This window comes from Culex quinquefasciatus, chromosome 1 (assembly GCF_015732765.1).
Source record: "Culex quinquefasciatus strain JHB chromosome 1, VPISU_Cqui_1.0_pri_paternal, whole genome shotgun sequence".
NCBI lineage: Eukaryota > Metazoa > Arthropoda > Insecta > Diptera > Culicidae > Culex > Culex quinquefasciatus.
The window spans coordinates 114446028-114467165 of NC_051861.1; the positions used below are offsets into that span (position 1 = coordinate 114446028).

The 21138-nt window shown below is 34.4% G+C and overlaps 1 protein-coding gene across 1 annotated transcript in view; it reads right to left on the bottom strand.

Annotated features, from left to right (window-relative positions):
* LOC6051046 (cytochrome P450 4c3) overlaps positions 1 to 21138 on the bottom strand; it is a 36274-nt gene that overhangs the window by 1997 nt on the left and 13139 nt on the right. The window contains exon 2 of the mRNA XM_038266756.1: positions 6074 to 6189. Coding sequence (XP_038122684.1) covers positions 6074 to 6189 — 116 coding nt within the window. The remainder of the gene's footprint in view (positions 1 to 6073; positions 6190 to 21138) is intronic.

Consider the following 21138-nt stretch of genomic DNA (forward strand, 5'->3'; position numbering starts at 1 on the left):
GATGACAATCAGCTAAATATGGATGTCGATTATAGGTCAAAAAACCTTAGGTCAAAAGTGGACAAAAGAAAAAAAAAAGTGAGACAAAATTCTGTAATGTTTTTGTGAATTTCCTAACATAGAATACATGCATTTAAAAATGTCCAGAAACAGTAATACTTCTGAAATATTTTTGTAAAAATAATTTTCTTGCAGAAAAATAAATTAATTTTGTTTTTTCTTCATTAACGGTGCACATCAACCAGAGCTTTTGCACCCAGATTTTCGTTACAGACATTTTAGTATCTTCAAAACTACGGGTACTATCGAAATATTTTTTTATTCATCCCCTAAAGTACTGTCCACAAAGTAATTAGATTAATTTGATTAATTTTACAATCCCGATATTGCAGGATCGGGTCCGTAAGTTTGACAATTTTGGAATAAGAAGACAACAACTTCCTTTGTTGCTGTGCACCCTTAATTTAAACATTTAAATTATTTTTAGATTTTTTTCATTCTATTTTTTTTGTAATAATATTCAGGGTGGCCACTCAAATCGGGAAAGTATGGAAAAAGCCGAAAATTCGATATCGATTTTTATAGTCAAAAAGTCGGGAAAAGTCTCAAGCATACTTGTTTGAAAATTTATTCTAACTCTTGAATAATTTTGTATCATTTTCAACATTAATTCTCTCAATTATACTTTAGTTACTTACTTTAAATTTAAGGTTCTTATCACTATTTCAATCTATTTGAGAATGCAAAGTCTATTTAAGGCATTAAAAATCATAATAAATTGTTAATGCACTTCACACAGATTTTCATAATATTTTTTTTAATGAATCTAAAGATTTTTATTAATTTTTGTTTATCAAACAAGAGGTAACATCTTACTTAAAACAACAACAATGTTTATGAAAAACTAATTTAAAAAAAAAACCAATTTTAACGTTTATGGCCAGCGTAAAATTTTGATTCTGTTTTATTTTGTCACATTGATTGAATACTTGAAAAAAAAACTTAAGTTTGCCATTTTTTTTTTTGGCGTGAATATTTCATGATTTTCAGTTAACGGAAAACTTATATATCGAATAAAATCCAGTCGTTGTTTGTTTTGAATGGAAAAAATGGAAAAAAATTTTTTATGTTTTAGAAACAATAGAAATTGCAAAATAAATAAATCAAAGAAATTTTAATTTTAGTTACTGCAAATATTTTTAGAGAATTCGTATTTTCAAACCTTTTGCATAGAATGAGTAGTAAAACATGAAAACTTGTCAACCTAAATATTTTATTGCATAAAAAAAAACAGTTAAATATTGACAACTAGATAAATCAACATTTATTCAAAAAATCAATATAAAAAATTACAAAAATAATAAGAAAACTTGGTAAAAACATTTTTTTTCAATCAAATTCCTAGATATTTTTCTAAATTCTTTAAAAGAATAATAATACAGTAATCATTTATATAGGTTTTTTTTGTTTAAAATTAAATTAAATTATAAATACATTTCTCTCCATTTCCAGTTGAAACGAAGTTTCAAAAACTATACGTTTGCCAATATTAATAATAAACTTTGAAATTATAATTATTGATAAGCATTCGGTAATTTTTAAAAGACTATTTGTTTATGTTTCTACCGTGAATCAAAATAATGAGTGCTTTTTTTGATGTTTTTTTTAAGGAATTTGTGTCAAGTTTCTGTCATTAACGAAAATTGGCTTTCTAGGCCCAGTGAAAAACATATAATTTAACCCTAAAATGACGAACTTCTCGTCACAGTGTCCTGATGCAAACAATGACCGAGCTGTAACTGTCACAACCCTGCGAAGTATGTCGGCTGACTTATCGGGCGGTCAGTAAAAAAACACAGCTAGAAGTCACCTGACAAAAAATTCATGCTAGAAAGAGATAGGAGATCTGATGCAAACAAACGTCCAGCTGTCATGTAAACATACTTTGAATGTGTTGGTAAATTTCTGACTAGAAAGCCTTATAGAAGAAATGTCAATTATTTGAGTTTCGGGAAAAGTCGGGAATTTGGAAATGGGATTTAAGTGGTCACCCTGAATATTACTAGTTATCACATTCTTCCAACATGACCAGAACCATTCTTCCAATTTCTAGAAATATTTTGAAAGATCTTCCATTGAAAAAAAAAAAAAGTCTTGACAGTTGTATTTTTTTTTGATTATAGACATTTTACCACTTTTGTGATAGTTGTAATTATTGTGAGATTTCCCACTTTTTTCAAAAATGAGCAGCTCTTTTTTAAAAAAAGTCCGACTTCTAAAATATTTTATAAGTCTCTTTTTTTAAACAGTCTATTAATTCTTGTGTGTTGTAATATTTGTGAGTCTTACCTTGTTTATTTCCAATATACAAAAACACAACAGTTTTTTTTTTGCTTTAAAATAACATTTTCAAATCTTTGTTTTTTTTTATTATGATTGCAATTCAATTGTACTGCTGTTCAATAAATTTTCAAGTATTTTTTCATTAGGATGTTGAAATTCAGGCTTGTAAATTCAATTTTTTAGCAATAAAAACGGGTTTTCTGATCGATTTGGAGTCTTGAGCAAATGTGTGGATATTTCTTAGGAATTCTCAGAAAAAAATTACTCCCCTTAAAAAACCAAAAAAAAAAAACCAATTTTCATACAAAATATTGCTTTGCGCAAAATGACAGCATTTTTTTCAATTTATTTAGTCACCCCACTTTTCAAAAATGTCCCTAAGGCAACAGTGGGCAAAAAAATGCTTAAAACTAAAATTTTAAATTAAACAAACTTATACAATTGATTGTAAACTATTTAGAATGCATTGTATAACATTTTTCTTAATTTTAAATAAAATACGGCATTTTGAATAATAGCTAACTTAAATATAAAAGTTTTCGACAGAATACTCAAAGTTGGAGTTACTGCAATATTTTATCAAATGATCGGGATTTTTTTCATAAATTTCCAAATATTTTTTTGATATATTCAATTTTTTTACAAAACTACGTATTTTTGAAAAAGTTATGATTGATTTTAGTTTTTCACGATATTGGTATTAAATGATCGGGTAATTTTCATACATTTTGTATGTTTTACACTTTTTTTAAATACTCGAAATTTTCACGAACCACATATCTATGAAAACAATGCTCAAAATTTCAGTGTATTTTGAAAGCAATAATACATTTTTTGGAAATACTTAATTTTTTCATATAATTTTGAAGAAACAATATTTTTGCCTTCCTCACCTCACTGAGGGAAGGCTATAAAATCACTCGAAAATTGAACTTCTTAAATATACCTTCTAGATATACCTTCACGTGTACATATCGACTCAGAATCAAATTCTGAACAAATGTCTGTGGGGACATGATTTTTTTTTCTACACGATTTTCTCAGAACTGGCTGAACTGATTTTGGCCAGGTCAGCCTTATTCGATTCGTTTTGGGGTCCCATAAGACCCTAATAAAATTTATTCTGTTTAGTAAAGTATTTAAAAAGTTATGCTAAGAAAAAGATTTTTGTATCTACAAAAAAGGGTGGATTTTTGCATAACCTCAAAAGGTTGGGCTTTTTGTTTACGTGCGAGAATCGCGCCAGATGCGCAACGCCCGGTTGCCACATTGCTTCAAATGAGAGTCTGCATGTTTTCTGGAAAAGTCTGTATCAGGTATATATTTTTTTCATAAACTTATTTTTAATATTACTTTGTAAATATGAGGAAGGCACCAACCACCTAATGGTGGATTAAGAAACGTTTTGGCTTCCTCTCCGAGGAATGCCATATAAAATCACTTTTCAAGCCAAAGAATGTCACCGTGGTTTTTTTTTTCTGAAAATACTCGAAATTTTCACAAAACTACTTTTTTCAAATAATTGCTCAGTATTTTAGAAATTGCAATGAGGGTATCGAGAATTTTTCATATGTTTAGAAAGCAGTAGTACTTTTTTAAATGCTTTAAATTTTCACAAAACTAAGTTTTTTAGAAAATGTACAAACATTTTAAGATTTTTACATAGGGGTATCAAATGATCAGACATTTTTCATAAATTTCGTAAGTAGCAATACTTTTTTTTTGAAAACATCCATTATACCCGAAAATGAATGACGTAAAATTACTTCTGTTGACATAGGAAATGCATGTTCAAATCATGTAGTTACTTTGTAGCCAGATTCATCCACATCATAAAATACCAAATTTAAATCTGCGATTTGATCTCCAGCATTAAACATAGATGCGGCCAGCCCTACTGCGTTGTGTTAACTTGGTATTTTCTGCAGAAATGATTCTGTAAACATATCGAATTTCTTGGTATCTACAGTGAAGGAAGAATCAGATTTTTTTTTGTCAAAAGTTGGAGTCTACCTAAATTTATATTTATGAAATCTACCTAAATTTATATCATAAATGTGATCTCCAACTTTTTCCGCGTGACTTAAGGGTCACCTCCGCGGAGATCTGTCTCAACTCTCAACTCCGTCGCTTAAAGCAATCCGACGCGCAACCACACCGGATATCCCGAGCAATGCACCGCTCAATCGTTCACTCAAGATGATCATTGTCGTAGGTTACGGGTACGTGATGTGATACGATCTGTGATCCTCGCAAGCGATCCACACAATTTTGAAAGTAACCAAACCAGATGTTGAGCGCCTTTATTTAAGCGACGACGACTTCGAGTACAATGGCCATGTTTGCATGAAGGTCCCATATCCAAAAACAGATTTCGTGAAAATGCCGCATTTATCAAAGTTTCAAAAGTGACGTATTGCATATGGGACACTTTTGAGACTAGTAACCCCAGTTTGGGTAGGTCAGTAAAGAAGCTCGCTCCCCAAAACGAGTTGGTTTGCTCACCATTGTGGAATTTTCAAGTCGGGTACTCAGTAAACGCAAAGGTAATTGAACTTTTTGAAGTTGAGCAGATCGCTAAGCCGAGCTGAGTGACGTTTGGATCTTGAAGGTCAGACGCGGTTTGCTCTTGAAAATTGATCGTTGGGATTTGTTGTAAGTTGAGGTTATCTAAGTTAAGGTGCAAATCAACGCGGGACGCGTGAATTCGATGTTTGTCACGTCTGGCATCTCAGGAAATGGATGATCATCAGGGCAATGGTCGACTCAGGGTCTATTAGCATAGTGATACTAATCCAATTAAAGTTTCAAACACTTCCTACTTAAATTTTTGTTGGTCTTTTTTGCGTTATTTTTTTTTCGCTGTTTCAAATTTGTATTGATGAATTTTAAATTTTGAAACAGTTTGTGATTTGAGATTCGAACCTTCTAGTTGTAACTGTATCTTTCTTTGAGTTAAAACCTGTTTGAAATAGGAGGAACTAACATGAAGAGGAAACGAAATATTTTTTTCAAATGCAAATTTTAAAAATTTGCAAATCTGCCAAATTTTTGCGACACAAATTCGCTGTGTCATTTGCGGAAAATTTGAATACTGGTTTCTTAAGCTGTAGCATCACCACAAGTTTTTGCTTAAAGTCGGATTAAAATTCAGCAACAGTGTGAGTGGACATTGGACTATAGCTGGAATTGATGTTTGAAATAGTTTATTTTGGCATGGTCTCCTGAGGCGTCACGGCAAAGCCAAAGTTGCTTTTTCAAGCCATCGTCACTAATCGAACTGGAATTGGATTTCTTGAGTTTTCCTTCTCTAAATCGATTTCTTGACGGTGGTTCAAGGTGGTTCGATTGGTCACGTAGGCATTTTTTGTTGTTGTTTTAAGGGCACAACGCAATAAATATTTCAGAATTTGATTGAAAACAAATTTGGATGCTTATTGAATGTATTTTTTTCTGATAAGTTTATGTTCAAATTGATCCTTTAATTTTTTTCTCTAAATTTTGTATTTTTAGTTTATCGAAATTCTTTCTAATCGATCCAGCAACGGCTAAGAATATTAAACAAAAACAATCAAGTAGAAGTTGAGCGACCCCAGAAAACTTGGCAAGTTCCTATAGGGTATCTCGACTTTGGTCACCAAACCAGTTTTGCAGTTAAACCACTCCAGAATGTTTCAGAACACTATAAAATGCAGCACAAAAAACTTGACCCATCTCAACGCTTTCCTACCTCAACAGCGGCGGCCTTTGAGATCATCACGTACGGCATGGGACCGTTCCAGGCTCGGCTAAAACCCTGCTGACGCCCGTACAGCTTGCGGATCGAGATGATGCGGTTGAAGATTTCTGGAAAGACGAAGAAGATTAGATTAGATTAACAATAATATTAGTAATTCAAATTACAAAACAATTTAAATCTTGATTTAAATTGTTTTTAACAGTTTCTGCAGAAAAACCTTTGTTTTTTTTTTAAAATAAAAACGTTACTTAATCCACCTTTAGGTGGACACATTCATAAAGTCAATACATTCAGTAAAAATAGCAACATTCCCTTAACATGTTTAACAAATCATGTTATTACTAATTATTACTAATTTCTTTTGATAGGGTTCGCAGACCTTAAATTTTTCTGGCTAATCGGCAAAAAAAACCTATCCAACGATAGTTCGCATGGAAGATTCAGACAGTATTTTTATCACAATATCTGAAATCCGACCTCCAAAAAGTGTATAAATAACACTTAAGTGCTAATAACTTTTGAAAGGGTTGTCAGATCCTCGACGTATTAGGCTCATTTGAAAGGTCTTTCGATTGTCTAACTAACGACAGGTCGCATGATGGACCCGGACATCATTTTTACTAAAATATCTGAGATCCGGCCTCCAAAAAGTGTATAAATAACACTTAAGTGCCAATAACTTTTGATAGGGTTGTCAGATCATTGATGTTTTAGGCTCATTTGAAAGGTATTTTGATTTTCTAACTAACGACAGGTCGCATGATGGACCCGGACATCATTTTTACTGAAATATCTGAGATCCGGCCTCCAAAAAGTGTATAAATAACACTTAAGTGCTAATAACTTTTGATAGGGTTGTCAGATCTTCAATGTTTTGGGCTCATTGGAAAGGTCTTTTCAATACCTTTCTGAAAATGTATAACATGATAGGGTTTCTTGCAAAAACCACCCTTTTTACAATCTTCCGGACATACGCCAAAATCGTTTTTTTAGCATAACTTTTGAAGTACTTAACCAAACTTGCTGATTTTAAATAGAGACCTATGGGACCCCAAGACGGATCGAATAAGACTAATAGGGTCAAAATCCGTTCATCCAGTCCGGAGATAATCGAGTGACAATTTTTTTGTCCACCCACCTACACACATCCACACAGACATTTGCTCAGAACATGATTCTGAGTCGATAGGTATACGTGAAGGTGGGTCTACAAGGTCGAATTAAGAAGTTCATTTTCCGAGTGATTTTATAGCCTTTCCTCAGTAAAGTGAGGAAGGCAAAAAATGACTTATTATTTATTGTTTTTCAATTTGAAAGGTGAATTCTTATTTTCTCACATTTTTTTTTTTTAAGTTGAGTAACGTTGCAAGAATGCAAGATGATGAATGTATTTATTTTTATTGTAATTTTTGCATATAAAAGAAAAAAAAGTGTCATTTTTAATCACATGATCACCCCTTATTCTGGCTCGATGCCGCCATCATGCAACCGCGTGCTCCGTTTGTTTGTCAACAAAGCTGCAACTGGATGGTGAGACGAAGTGAGGGGGGAGAGGTTTTGACATTTTTATGCCCGCATCTGGCCCGCCGCCTATTTCGTCGGTCATTGAGCCGACGGTCGTTTCCAACGACCGAGTCCAGCTAGGAACTGATCGTACAATACATTCAAGTTGTCGAAGTAGCATCGCGCGATTAAGCATGATTTCTCAAAATGTCTTATGCAACAATTAATTAAAACATTTAACATTAGTTTGGTGCTAGAAACAGTTTGTTGGCATTAAGTTTGTCTTTATGATTCTTTGTGATTTATCATGGACCCTAAAATTGCCGAAAAAATTATAGAAATGGTTTTTTTAATATACATTCATACGACCATTTTAAAAAATGCCCATGAGTTTGCATCATCATCTGGCTTTGTTTACGTTTTAAACCACGTGGCGCGAAGATTTCGACATAAGCGATCTCGCTTGCGCAGGTTTTCGCCAAGAAGAAGTAAAAGAAACCCTGCTTCACTTTTTGAAACCCCGTGTCATGTCCGTTCGTCCGTATTAATATATCATTATTTTTGTCTGTTTTACAACTTTGTAGAACATTGTTACACTCTTAATAATCGTAGATTCGAAAAGTACATGATTTTTTTATGACTTGTCTCTCGTTTTTTGATCTTTGAGAAACAGAAATTCAGAGTTTTTTTTTGAAAAGGTCCTTTAAACTATTGTTTTTCATATGTTTATAGGACCTATTAAAAAAAATCTAGAAATGGCCGTGATTTTAATTTATTTTTGCTTTTTCGGATGAAAACTTTATTTTTTTTTTGGGAATTTTGTTCGCCATTAAAATTCAAAATTAAGCTCAAATTGCACAGTGGTTCAGATCGCTAAATTAAGTGGAACATGGATTTTCTTAAAAATTGTGAAGTTTTGGAGCTATGGTGTTTTTAGAAGAGTTTTTGTACATGAAAAGGGGCAACTTTTGGTTTGGTTGAAAATGAGAGTGGTTTACGATTAGGATGATTTTTTTTTGTCTTCTAGAAAGTTGTTGGGCTTGACACCACAATTTTTTCTCGTAATTTACGCCTTCTACGACCAAATTTATAGAAAGCATCTGAGCAAACCTCAAAAAAATCGTGTCAGTTCAGGGTTAAGTTTTAGATAAAAGTTTTCGGGGCACTTTTAGAGCTCTAAAAACATACATTTTTATTTTTTGACAAGTCAATTTGGTTAAATCAATTTGAAGGTAAAAAAGATGCAAATTTAAAACTCACATATCTCAAAAAGGCGCGTGCCAAATTTTAAGCGCTAGGTTGCAATTAAAAGAGGAGATCCAGCACTACAAACGCTGAAAAAATCTCAGGGGTGTTTTTTTTTCAAACTCGAGATATCTTCATTTGAAAAAGTATAATTTCCAAGGGAAAACCATATGAGCCACCCTAACAAAATTTGAAAATGGTTCAAATATATGCTTTTCCATGTAATTTTGCCCTCGAATCTGAATCTGCCCTCAGAACTGAGCCAAAGTGTCAAAAAATCGATTTTTGGTAATATTTTGGGTTTACATGATAATTTTACAAAATGGATTTTTAAATCAATTTAAAAAAACTTCACGACCCTTGTGGACAGAAAGGATCCTACTCGACAGCTCGTTCCAAGGGGACCATAGTTGATCCATCGGAAAAATGTTGTTTTGGTAATTTAATTTTTTGCATTACTATGAATAGAAGTGATCAGAAATGGTTTTTAATCGTGTTTTTTACCGTTGTAAAAAAAAGGTAATACGTTCAAAATAAAATGTGGATGAAACTTTAAATTCAAGTAGAAAGTTTATAAGCTTCTTCAATCAATCAAACATAGTTTTAAATCTCAAATTGCCATAACAAGAAAGCACGTTGGCAAAACTTTGTTTGTCTAGACACGTGCGAGAAACTAGTTAGGAAGGTACGAGCCAAACTCAGACCACACATTTTTACATAAATTTCGATATTGTGGCGGGTACACTGAAATAAATATCATGATGTATGCTATTAGTTTCGCATATAGATTTTTGCAGAATGCCTTTACATTTGACCGGTATATGCGCTGCACATGAACTGTGTAAGCACTGCATATAAATGGATAAGGAACAGAAATATGCCAACGCACATAAAAAATATGCTCACGGCATATGAATGTTATATGCAATGCTCACAGATTGAATTATGCGGCTATTTGCAGCCACATATAACATGTAAGTGCAGCACCCACAATTTATAATGAATTTTCAATTGATTTTTGATAGTCATGCATTTTATTATTATGTATTACTTCTAATACTAATATTTTCTTTCTAAATCATAAAAAAAGTTTTTGATTCATTTTTTTTTAACTTTTATTAAGCTACGATTGCGGACTTGGAGCACTTGCGGTGGTTCCTGAAACGGGAGCGGCTCCATCGGTTTCTTCGAGGAGATCGCTTTGAGAGGGACCGTTTCCGGCAGGAGAGACTTCTTGAGCGGCTGCTCTTTGTTTCACCGAACGTCCTTGACCTTACCGGCTGCTTGATGTGGTCCATCAAATTCTCGAAGCACATGTCCGACTTGACGTCCAGCTCGATGTTTTTTTGTGTCAAGGTCGACAGCAGCACTGGAAGATTGTTCTTGTGCAGTTTTCGATCGATGGTTCTCACGATCTGTGAAATGAAAAAACGTTTAGCATCTCCTCACCACACTATACATATCTTCTCTACAAACCTGGTTGGGAACCAATCCGATGCGGTTCACCACCTCCAGAAGCAATCTGCACGGACCGGCGCTGTTCTGCAGTCCCAGAACGAGCGTCCAATTGGCGGCCATCTCCATCTGCTGCTTTCAAATTAATTGACGTGGAAACCCCGGGACACCACCGAACAGGACACGCTCCAGATCGTCAGATACAGCCGGATCTCGTGAATCTTACCGATGTGGCCAAACAGGCTCTGAATCTGGTCTGGTCGGCCTCAACACCGTTTGAGCGCAGTTTCACAATAGACAAATTCTGGGACAAAATGAACCTCGAGGCTGTTGCTACTGGCTCAACTTCCGGACCCACCAAGCCGACGCTCTCCTCTTCGACGGCGGAGGATTCCGGTGCCTACTGCGGGTTTTTCCCAGTTCCCAGAGTTCGCGGGACCGCGAGCGAGGTTACCGGACGCCGGACATTATCGTCGAAGCTGGAAGAAAAGTAAAATGTGAAATCTTGCCGAAACAAGGAAAACCCGAGATTAACGTTTGCTTACCTTTGCTAGAAGATTTAATTAATCAGACCAACCGATTATGCACAAAAAAAAACTACTTTTTAAAAGAAAACTTTTCAAAAGAAAACCCGAGACCGAACTCGTTTTATTCCACCGTGGCCATCTTGTTCAATTATGCACGTTTATGCACATCGCATACACTCGCATACGCGCACATCGAGCATGCACTCATAAATGTTGTGAGCATTGCATATACTTTTTATGAGTAAAAGCATTCTGCAAAAATCTATAGTATTGCGCATATAAAACTTATATGCGATGCTCACAAGGGTTATTTGCGTAAACAATATTTTTTATCTAACAGTATGCAAGCTCGGTTATGTGCAGTAAGCATATAAAATCTATGAAGATGTTTATTCAAATTTATATGGGGAGCATATGAGGTTCAATATGAAAGATCATAGTTATTATTACGCTGATTTGAGATACAGTTATGTGCAGTTGACATTTAGAATCAATCATGATTTTAGTTTCAGTGTAGGATCATAAACGGGTCATTTACATATTCCGAGCGTAGCAAGCTGTGCAGATTTGGACCACATTTGGTTGAAGGTCAGCGATAGGAATTTGAATTTTGAGAATACATTTTCAATAAAAGGCAAAAAAATCGTATGAAATTATATTCTTGGGTTAGGTTGTTGAGAATTTCACTTTTAGTAGGACTTGAAAGGTGAGCAAACAGGTTTGGGATGTACCTGCGATTTACCCCAAAGTGGAACCACAAATTAAATTACAGTGTTTCCTCTGTGTTTCTCTGTGATGACCGTTTTGCATGTTTCAAGGAATTTGATTTTTTGATTCATTTTATTATTAGTCTAGAAAAATAACAGTCCATAGACACAATCATAGACACTATTTTTAAAAATAAAAAAAACGGATTTTTTCCGACAAAAATTAACTTTGAATGGCTATATTTTGTAAACCGAGCACTTAATCAAAAAAATCGTGAAGTACTTTTCGATTGCAAATTCGATTTTACATTAAAAATGAGGTCAACAAATTTTAGGTACAAGATTTATTTATTTTTAACAAAAATCATAACTCGTCGGCAAAATGTTGGTCCATACTCCTGAATGGCATAAAAGATGCGGGCTTTTGTCCCCTAAGACATATAAACATATTTTAATAATTTAAAAATACGGATTCTGGGAAATTGATTTTTTGTGAAAAAAATCATATTTTTTTTCGTGTACCTTTTTTTCAGAATAGTCCTCATCAATACCTACAACTTTTTCGAATACTCCAAATCATAAAAAAATATTAAAATGTTACAGATTTTCGAATATTTACGTACCATTTTTTAATGAACAGCTGGTCAGCTGCCAAAATTGTATGGAGATTTGTACGGGTGAACCAATGAGACAAAACGGCTTCTTTGGCGATAGGAAAGGCCCTCACAATGTTTGAGCCAAATAAAAAATATCTCATATCTTTTTTTTTACAGTTTTAGTTTTTCCTTCTTATTTAATGTAATTTTTATAGGGTATTTGTCCCTATTTTGGGCCTACTAAGCAGAGCGCACTATTAATTTGATGTATTCTCAAAGACTGCTATTGGCAGCCTAGTTTGTTATACATGAATAAGTTGGATTTTTAATGCATAAGCTCGTACATTATCAACATTTTGATAAAAATACCTTATATCGCTGTAAAAGCACGAAAAACTAAAACACTTTTTGCCCCTATTTTGGGGATATTGCTCTTAGCATACGATCTTCTTTGTGCATATTTTCGGCCTACCTTCTGATTGGTTGAAATCTCGAAGCACGTGGCGAACTTTTTTGACGTACGGTTCAGCCCCAGCTCGTACAGTACAGCCGCACAAATTCGGTCGACAAATTTCACTTGAATTACGTGCATAATTAGCTTGGACATGATTTATATCATTCTTTACGAGTTTTAAACATAATTAAACAATTGTTGCGTAGCCAAACAACGAGCTCGTAATATGCAAGAAAGACTGTAAAATTCGAGAAGCGCTCACACACTGGCACAGTTTGTAGAATTGTCAAATGTACCGAAAATATATCCATTTCTCTCCGATATGGACGAAGCAACTTTAATCAGTTATTTTATTGATTTGGTGGCAGTTTAGTGATTGTTTTGCAATGGGATTGTGCAACCCACCAATAAAAACACAATGCCGGTGGTTGGAGATTCGGGGGCCGGATCTCATTCATGTGCTGAGCAATGACAATCGTGACGCTGAGTGTCAACAAGCGGTAAGCAAAAGTGGTGAATATTTTGGACCTAATGGGCACCTAGCGATTTACCAAGAAAAATGTGAAGAGTGATATATTTTTTGCTTTATTTCTAATTTAGGAGGAAAAAGTGAATGATCCTTGCCCACCAAAATGAAGATAATGACTGCATGTATCATTCTCAAGTGGCAGATTCCTGCCAGATTTGGTGAAAAGCTCAATTTCGTTGAATTAAGTTTGGTAGACCCAAAATACGTACTAGGCCCAAAATAGGGACAAATACCCTATGCGGTCAAAAAAATTATTGGCTTTTAATTCCAAATTAAAATTCAAAATAATTTAAATAAAAATTAAAAAACCGTCTAAATAAAATTAAACTAAGTATAAATTAAACCAATGTGAAATAAATGGAGAAATTATGAGCAACCTCCTTTTTTTCTTGAATCTTGATTAAATTGTTTTTATGAAAGCAAGAAAAAGTTTTTTAGAATAAATGCTGTATTTTACCTAGCTTTTGTTTTGTTTAAGTTTTTTTTTGCAAAATTATTCAAATTTTAATTTGAAACATAGTAAATAAGACTGAATATTCTTCACAAGCAAAAACAGCTTAATCACATTTAATTTTATCATTATTTTTCTATCAAGTTAAAACATTTTTGATATCTCAACTATATTGTTGAACAATAGCTCATAAAGCTCCATCTAAAACCTTATAAACCAATTGTCCATAAAACCATAACCGGCCCAAACCTCACAAACCTCTCTCAGTACCTAATCACACAAACGTTTATTGCCTCAAACTTTGCCACGGCTCACTTAACCTAACCACACTTGTTGTGGCTCCGGTGGCGCCGACGATCATTACCCGCTAACTCCGTTTTATGAATGAAGTTGCGCCTCTTCTTCAGCTACCTTAAGCTAGCTTAAGTGGACAGGTGTGAAATTACCCCCCGGACCTCCTAAACTTGCACGCGCAAGTACGAGCGCAGTTTAACGAGCTTTCATTGTGACCTTGACTTTCGGGTTCCTCGCTTCGCGCTCAAGTCACTGAGTTTAAGGTGTGGTTTTGTAGGTTATGATCGAGTTTTTTTTTTGTAGGTTATGCTTTTACTTTCGTTTCTTTGTTATTTGGGTGAGTTGAACGAACCTCGTTGGTGTGTGTGCATCAGATTATATAACTTTGATTGTTGAAGGTTTGAGGTTTTATGGAAGCTTGAACTAAATTAGTGTCTACTGAAAGTAGTTTTTTTTTGTTCGAATCTTCGAGTTGATTGATTGAAAGCAGACTTCTGAAGTGAATCTAGACGCAGTTCGAACCTTTTCGGACTACATTTTACGACTTTTGCACAACTTTTAGCTGCTGGAGACTTGATCCGGCGTTAGGCGACGAACCCATCGCGGAAAGTTTGAATCGCCAAAAAACTCGTTTAATTTCAAGGTTGTTCGTTCCACGCGCCGATCGGTGATGGGAAATCTTTGCGTCATAAGTTTCGTTTGATGCCGAGGTGACCTAACCGCTTCGGCGTAACCCAATTCGGCTTAGTGAGTGTAACTAAGCGTGAGCAGCTAGCCGCGGGCTACGCGAAAGAAGGGGGGGTTGGGAAATGTGTCCAAAATGACAATGGAAAAGCACAACAAAATAGAAGACAAAAATGACCAAATGACGTTTCTTAACCTGGGTTGCAACGTTATTTTTCTTCTTCTCAATGTTTGAGGTTATGTGTCATCTGCGGATGTTGGGATAGTTCAAAACATCTCAAGCTCAAAAAGTTTGGACCAGTTCAAATACCTCTGAACTCCATCACAAGTTGAGGTGTGAATCGTGTGAGAAAATATGGAGCTCGTTTTTTTTGGCTGGGCAAATTTCATTGACATTAAATATTTAATGGGATGTGGTAGAAAAACAAACTTGCTGAACGGTAGCTGAACGAGTTAAAAATCGCGATTTGTGCGACCTTGACATTGGTTTCTTGAGTGCTGGAGGATGATCTGATAAAAATTGTCAACTGCTTTTTGTTGTAAGCAGGTTTTGCCTTGTACTGAGGAAAGGTTGTAAAATCACCTAAAAATTAACTTTTGTGACGTTATTTATTAAATATGAGTTAATTTTTTTAAATTTGAAGAAAAATGAAGTTCTGGCAACACTGTCTAATGTGATCTATACTTAGGTGGAATTTAAATAACTCTTCAAGGCCAGATACTGTTAATTTTATTGAAAATATTATTGAAATACCCTTTCTGTGCATGGTTTGATAGGTATTTTAATTTTTTTTTTGTTGATTCTGGCAACACTACCATGAGATTTTGAAACTTAAGACAAATGACATTTTGATGTAGAAAATTAAACCAAAATTTCCTTTGCGTAAATCGTTGGAAAGAAATTTGACAGCCTATAAATTCATAAGGTTTGATGAGCTGGCAACACTGTAAAACAATGCATTTTGAAGAGTAAATTTAAGTAAGGAAGTTTCCATCAACCTATAAGTGGATAAATCACATTTTTTTATCAGGGTTTAATTTGGTTTGTTTTGACTTTGGCTGCCGCAAACATTTTTTTGCATGGTTTTCGCGTGTGTCTAAATTTGAAGGAAATCAGATAAGAAAATGATTGAACGGGGTTTCCAGCGGAACATTCTGTTATATGACTGTGCCAAAAAAGTGAAATTTCCGTTATTGGTACACTAGTCAACTGGTTTAAGCGATAGTGTTTGTTTTTGTTTACTAGACATTTGAACTTGAGAACAGTTTATAGATGATTTTCCTACTCGTTTTTAAAGCATTTGTGACTTTGTAAAAAAATATCACTTCAATTCCAAAGCTCAACAAGAGGGTTTAATTTACATACAATTTCGGTCATTTTCTAGGGTTAAACTTTTGAAAGTAAATTAAAAAATGAAATATTTTTATTTTTCAAAAAAAAAAGCAGTGGAAGAGATATTTTATGTGTAGTAATTAAAATTTTGCCAACATATCATCCAAAATAAGGTTAGAACAAGTTCAGATGGTTCAAAAACCATTTACAATTTTTTCAAGGGAGCAAAATTCCCTCCCAAACAGCACAATCGAACACGCGCAATTGATTAATCTCGCTCGAATGTTATACGTGATCGTCATGTGGATCTCTTCTCACAAAGAAGTCCTATAACCCAGCAAAAGTTCTCGAGCTGTGAATTGAATACGAATTGGATTATGTTTGCCCGCGCAAATGGCTCAGACCAACAAAGAGTTGTTTGTCACGAATTTTGAACCTTTTTGCGTTCATCATCACCTTTGCAGCGACCTCAAATTTAAATCATTAAATTTGTCCATTTTTCGAACCTCACCACAGTTCTGACCATGCGCGCTTACGCAAGCATAAATAATTTTACCCGTTGACTCGCGTTGCGCGACAAATAATTAAGCTTATGTACAGGTGTGGATCATGAGTCATCCTCACCTGAAAAGCCCTTTATTAAATTTCGCCAATTGTTAGGCAATCAAAAAATGGTTAAGCTTTCAATTATGAATGTGCGATGTTATTACACAGGGGAAATTGAGGGTGTGGCTTAACCAAATTCATTGGCATGTTTGTTCAATGAAGAATTCGACCTTCTCATTATTGACCAACATTTTTGAGAATGTTTTGGGAACATAATTTTGATATTCCAATAACATAATTTAAAGTTTCACGACAATGGTTCGAACCCATGACTTCCGATTTTGAGGTGTACTCACTACACCATACGGAAAGTCATGAAGAATTGCAGAGGTCTGCATAATTTAATTCATGAGGTTCATCGATGCTTCTCATCGAAACGGACCACTTTTAGTAGAACAAAATTTAGTAGAGTTTTCGGAGACTGACTATAAAAACCCCAAAATTCTTGAGGAGGGCGATTAGTTCCAGTTAGTTCCAGAATTAGTTCCAGTCAGTTCCAGCCAGCTCCACTCCAGTCCAGTTCCAGTTCCAGAAGAAGCCTCAGACCAGCCGGACCCGCCAGCAGCCACCAGTAGCAGAGGCCCCAGTCCAGCCGGACTTATCGGTGGAAGCCGCAGTCCGCCGGGACTTAGCCGCCGTGAAGAGTCCGCCGGGACTTAGCCGCTGTGAAGAGTCCACCCGGGACTTAGGAGTTCGGGGTCTGGCATGGCTCGGCGAAGAGGTCTGGAGGACAAGTCTGGCTTCAACGTAGAGAATTGGCTCGACGAAAGTCTTAATGAAATTAGCAACAAAAAGTTGAGTGATGTGATCGTGCGCGTAGAAGTTGAAAGTGTTACCGCAAAAATGTAATCTTTTAAAAAAGTGTAATATACAGATAAGTGATGTTTACTGATCTGTTTTGACTCTACAAGTAAATATCACAAAATCCTGAAAGCCCTAAACCGCTCGGGCCGTTCAGGTGGTGACTAGCGGAAAGCAACGCTGTGTGTGTTTGGACACGCCATTATGACTGGACAAAACCGAGAGTTGAAAATGTGACTATGCGTGAAAGTTAATGAACAAAATGATTTCGCGAAGTAACAAACAGTTAAAATAGTGTAAAAAAACGTTAAATTGAAGAAAATGTTATGTGAGGAGTTCTAATATGGAAGCAAATGTGCAGCAGTACGAGATGGAATCAAAACGGGCTCGACCAATGGCAGAAGCATCGAAAATTTCAAAACCGGCCAACGATGGACAACACTAGGGATTCAACAATGACGAGATCATCTGGATCAACTGGAGACGAAATTCAGCCGCATCGGACACCCAAGAAGACGACCATGGAAATCTGGCAGTTTAGGGTGAGTAAACAAAAGTTATACCGAAATTTGATGTAAATAGTTAAAAACACGCTTAAAAGGGTGCACAGCAACCAAGGAAGTTGTTGTCTTCTTATGCCAAAATTGACAAACTTACGGACCCAATCCTGCACAAATCTGATTGTAAAAACAGGCAAATTTTGTTGTAAATCACTTAGTAGACAGTACTTTAGGGGATGAATAAAACATTATATCGATAGTTCCCGTAGTTTCGAAAATACTAAAATATCTGTAACAAAATCTTGGTGCAAAAGCTCTTGTTGATGTGCACCGTTAAAGATGGCGAATTTGGAGACGAAGGATTTAATCCAGATTATTCCAGAATTTGATGGGTCATCAGACTCACTGGACCAATTTTTAATATTAATAGATTATTATGCTGATCAAATTCCTGAAGGCGAAGATCAGAGTAAATTTTTAAATATTGTTTTTATGAAACTAAAATTTAAAGCAGCAGCACGTATTAACCGAATTCGTGCAAGCACTTGGGAAGAAACCAAGGCAAATTTAATTAGAGAGTTTGGTATCAAAACTACTTTTGGTAGTATAATTGAACAAATTGAAACTCTGAAACAAGGACGGGATGAATCATTTAAATCATATGCAGGAAGAGTTCTTGACATAAAATACGAAATCATAAAAATTGATCAAAGTTACAACGAAAATTCATTTACAGCTTATAGCTTAAAAAGCCACTTTATAGTTGGAATTAGAAATAACGACATCAAGGAAATTGCCACGAATAACCGTCATATGAAGTTGGAAAATTTGCTAGAATTTTTAGAAAATGAACGAATTGACAGAGAGTCTTTAAGAACTCTCGAACAAAGGTTACTTGCTAGTACTGAAAATTCAAACCTTAATTTTGACAGAAAATTCAAAAATTTCAGGCACAATAAAAAAGCAAATTTTTATCAAAGAAATAATTATCAAGCTAACAAATTTTATGAATGTTATAAAACGAATACTGCAAAGAGCACTTTAAAACGAACTTATACAAATAGTCGACGCAATAAAAATCAAATTCCAAATAATTTTAAACTGCAATTTAACGAATACATTCCACCACATGAAACATTAAAAATCAATTTCAATAATGATTCAATATTTTATGCAAATATTGCTACCTTGGCAAGGCCAACAAAATTTCACAAATTTATAATTGACTCCGCATCATGTAACAATTTTGTAAGATGGGATGTGGTTAGTAATATGCGTTTAACTAACATTGATTTCAACGGTAGAATTTCCATTAGAGGGGTTCATGGAATAGCAGAAGATACAGTAGGATCTGTAAATATGATTTTAATTATAGGAAATTCAAAATACGAGGAAAAGTTCTACATTTTGAAGCATTTCGCTGATGATGCAATTCTTGGAGCACATTTTCTAAAGAAATACACCTTATATATTAGTCAAAGTTTCGACAACATAGTTTTACGAACGCCTGATACAAATAATATGCAATATAATAATCATGAAATGACCAATTTATATAGAATCAATGACATTGAAAATATAAACAAAGTAAATATGGCAGGTATTGGAGCAAATAGCTATGACAATTTTAATACAAATTATAATGAAAATAATGAAAATAATTATGATTATGACAATGGCTGCAATGGCAGAATCCAACCGTACATTGAAGAGTATTATGACGATCAAATTGAAATTGATGATGATAACCAAGATTACCCAAAAGAGATGAATTTAGAAAACGATCGGGATTATGATGTGATTGAAAACATGAAGCATGAGAAACTTACAGGCAACGAAAGAATGAGAAAAATTTATGAATTGGTTAAAACAGACCACTTGAAAGGTGATATCAATCAAGAAATTAATAATATTTTGAATGATTTTAATGAAATATTTTATTTAGAGGGTGACGAGTTGACTTATACCAATTTAACCATGCACGATATAGAGACAACAACTGAAATTCCAATTAATAAAAGACAATATAGATTTCCTGAAGCTACCAAGAAACACGTTGAAGAACAAGTGGAAGAAATGCTGAAATTAGGGATAATACGCCCAAGTAAAAGTCCGTGGAATGCACCGGTATTATGCATCCCAAAGAAAGACTTAGACGCCGAAGGCAACAAACGCTATAGAATTGTAGTGGATTTTCGAGACCTAAATACAATTACTAAACCATTTGTGTACCCTATACCGCTTATTAGCGAAATTTTGGACAGTATTGGAGAAGCTCGATATTTCTCAACCATTGACTTGAAATCAGGATTTTATCAAATCCCAATTAACCCAAAGGATGCTGCGAAAACCGCTTTTTCAACATTTTTAGGACATTATGAATTTTTAAAAATGCCAATGGGACTGAAAAATAGTCCATCAACATTTCAAAAATTTACATTCACACTTATTTATGAAATACAACCAGTTAATGCGTTTGTATACTTGGATGATATTATTGTATTCGGTAGAACTATCGAAGAACACAATGAAAATTTATATAAAGTTTTGAATGCATTACATGAACATAATTTAAAAGTTGAACCATCAAAATGTAAAATTTTACACAAAGAAGTCAGATATTTGGGTCATATTATTAGTGAAGAAGGTATTCGACCAACTAGTGAAAATATTGATACAATCAAAAACATGAAAAGGCCGCAGACGATTAAAAATGTGAGATCATTTTTGGGAACTGTTAATTTTTATGAAAAATTTATTCCAAACATTGCAGATAAACGTAAGCCACTTAATGCATTATTAAAGAAAAATGTGAAATTTATTTGGACAGAAGAATGTGAAAATGCTTTTGAAGAATTAAAAAACTATTTAATTTCAGAACCAGTTTTAGTTAGACCGAACTACAATGACAAATTTGTTTTGACAACTGATGCTAGCGATTATGCTATCGGGGCAGTTCTTACTAATGAGAAATCAAATGATCACCCCATCGCTTACGCAAGTCGTGCGCTTATCGGGGCTGAAAGAAATTATTTTACTATCGAGAAAGAACTACTAGCTATTGTTTGGGCAGTAGACCACTTCAAACATTTTATTTATAACCAAGATTTTATCGTTTACACAGATCATAGACCATTGGTAGCTCTATGGCATTTGAAGGAAACATCACCAACTTTGACAAAGCTTCGTTTGAAAATCCAAGGCATTGGATGTGAAATTCGTTACAAGCAAGGAAAGGAAAATGTGGTTGCAGATTTTCTCTCACGTTTAAATAATGATGAAGATCATGCAGATGATAAACAAGCATCAAAATTAGTAGCAATTACAACTCGTCAACAAGCAAAACAAAATAGACAAAATATTTCAGATAA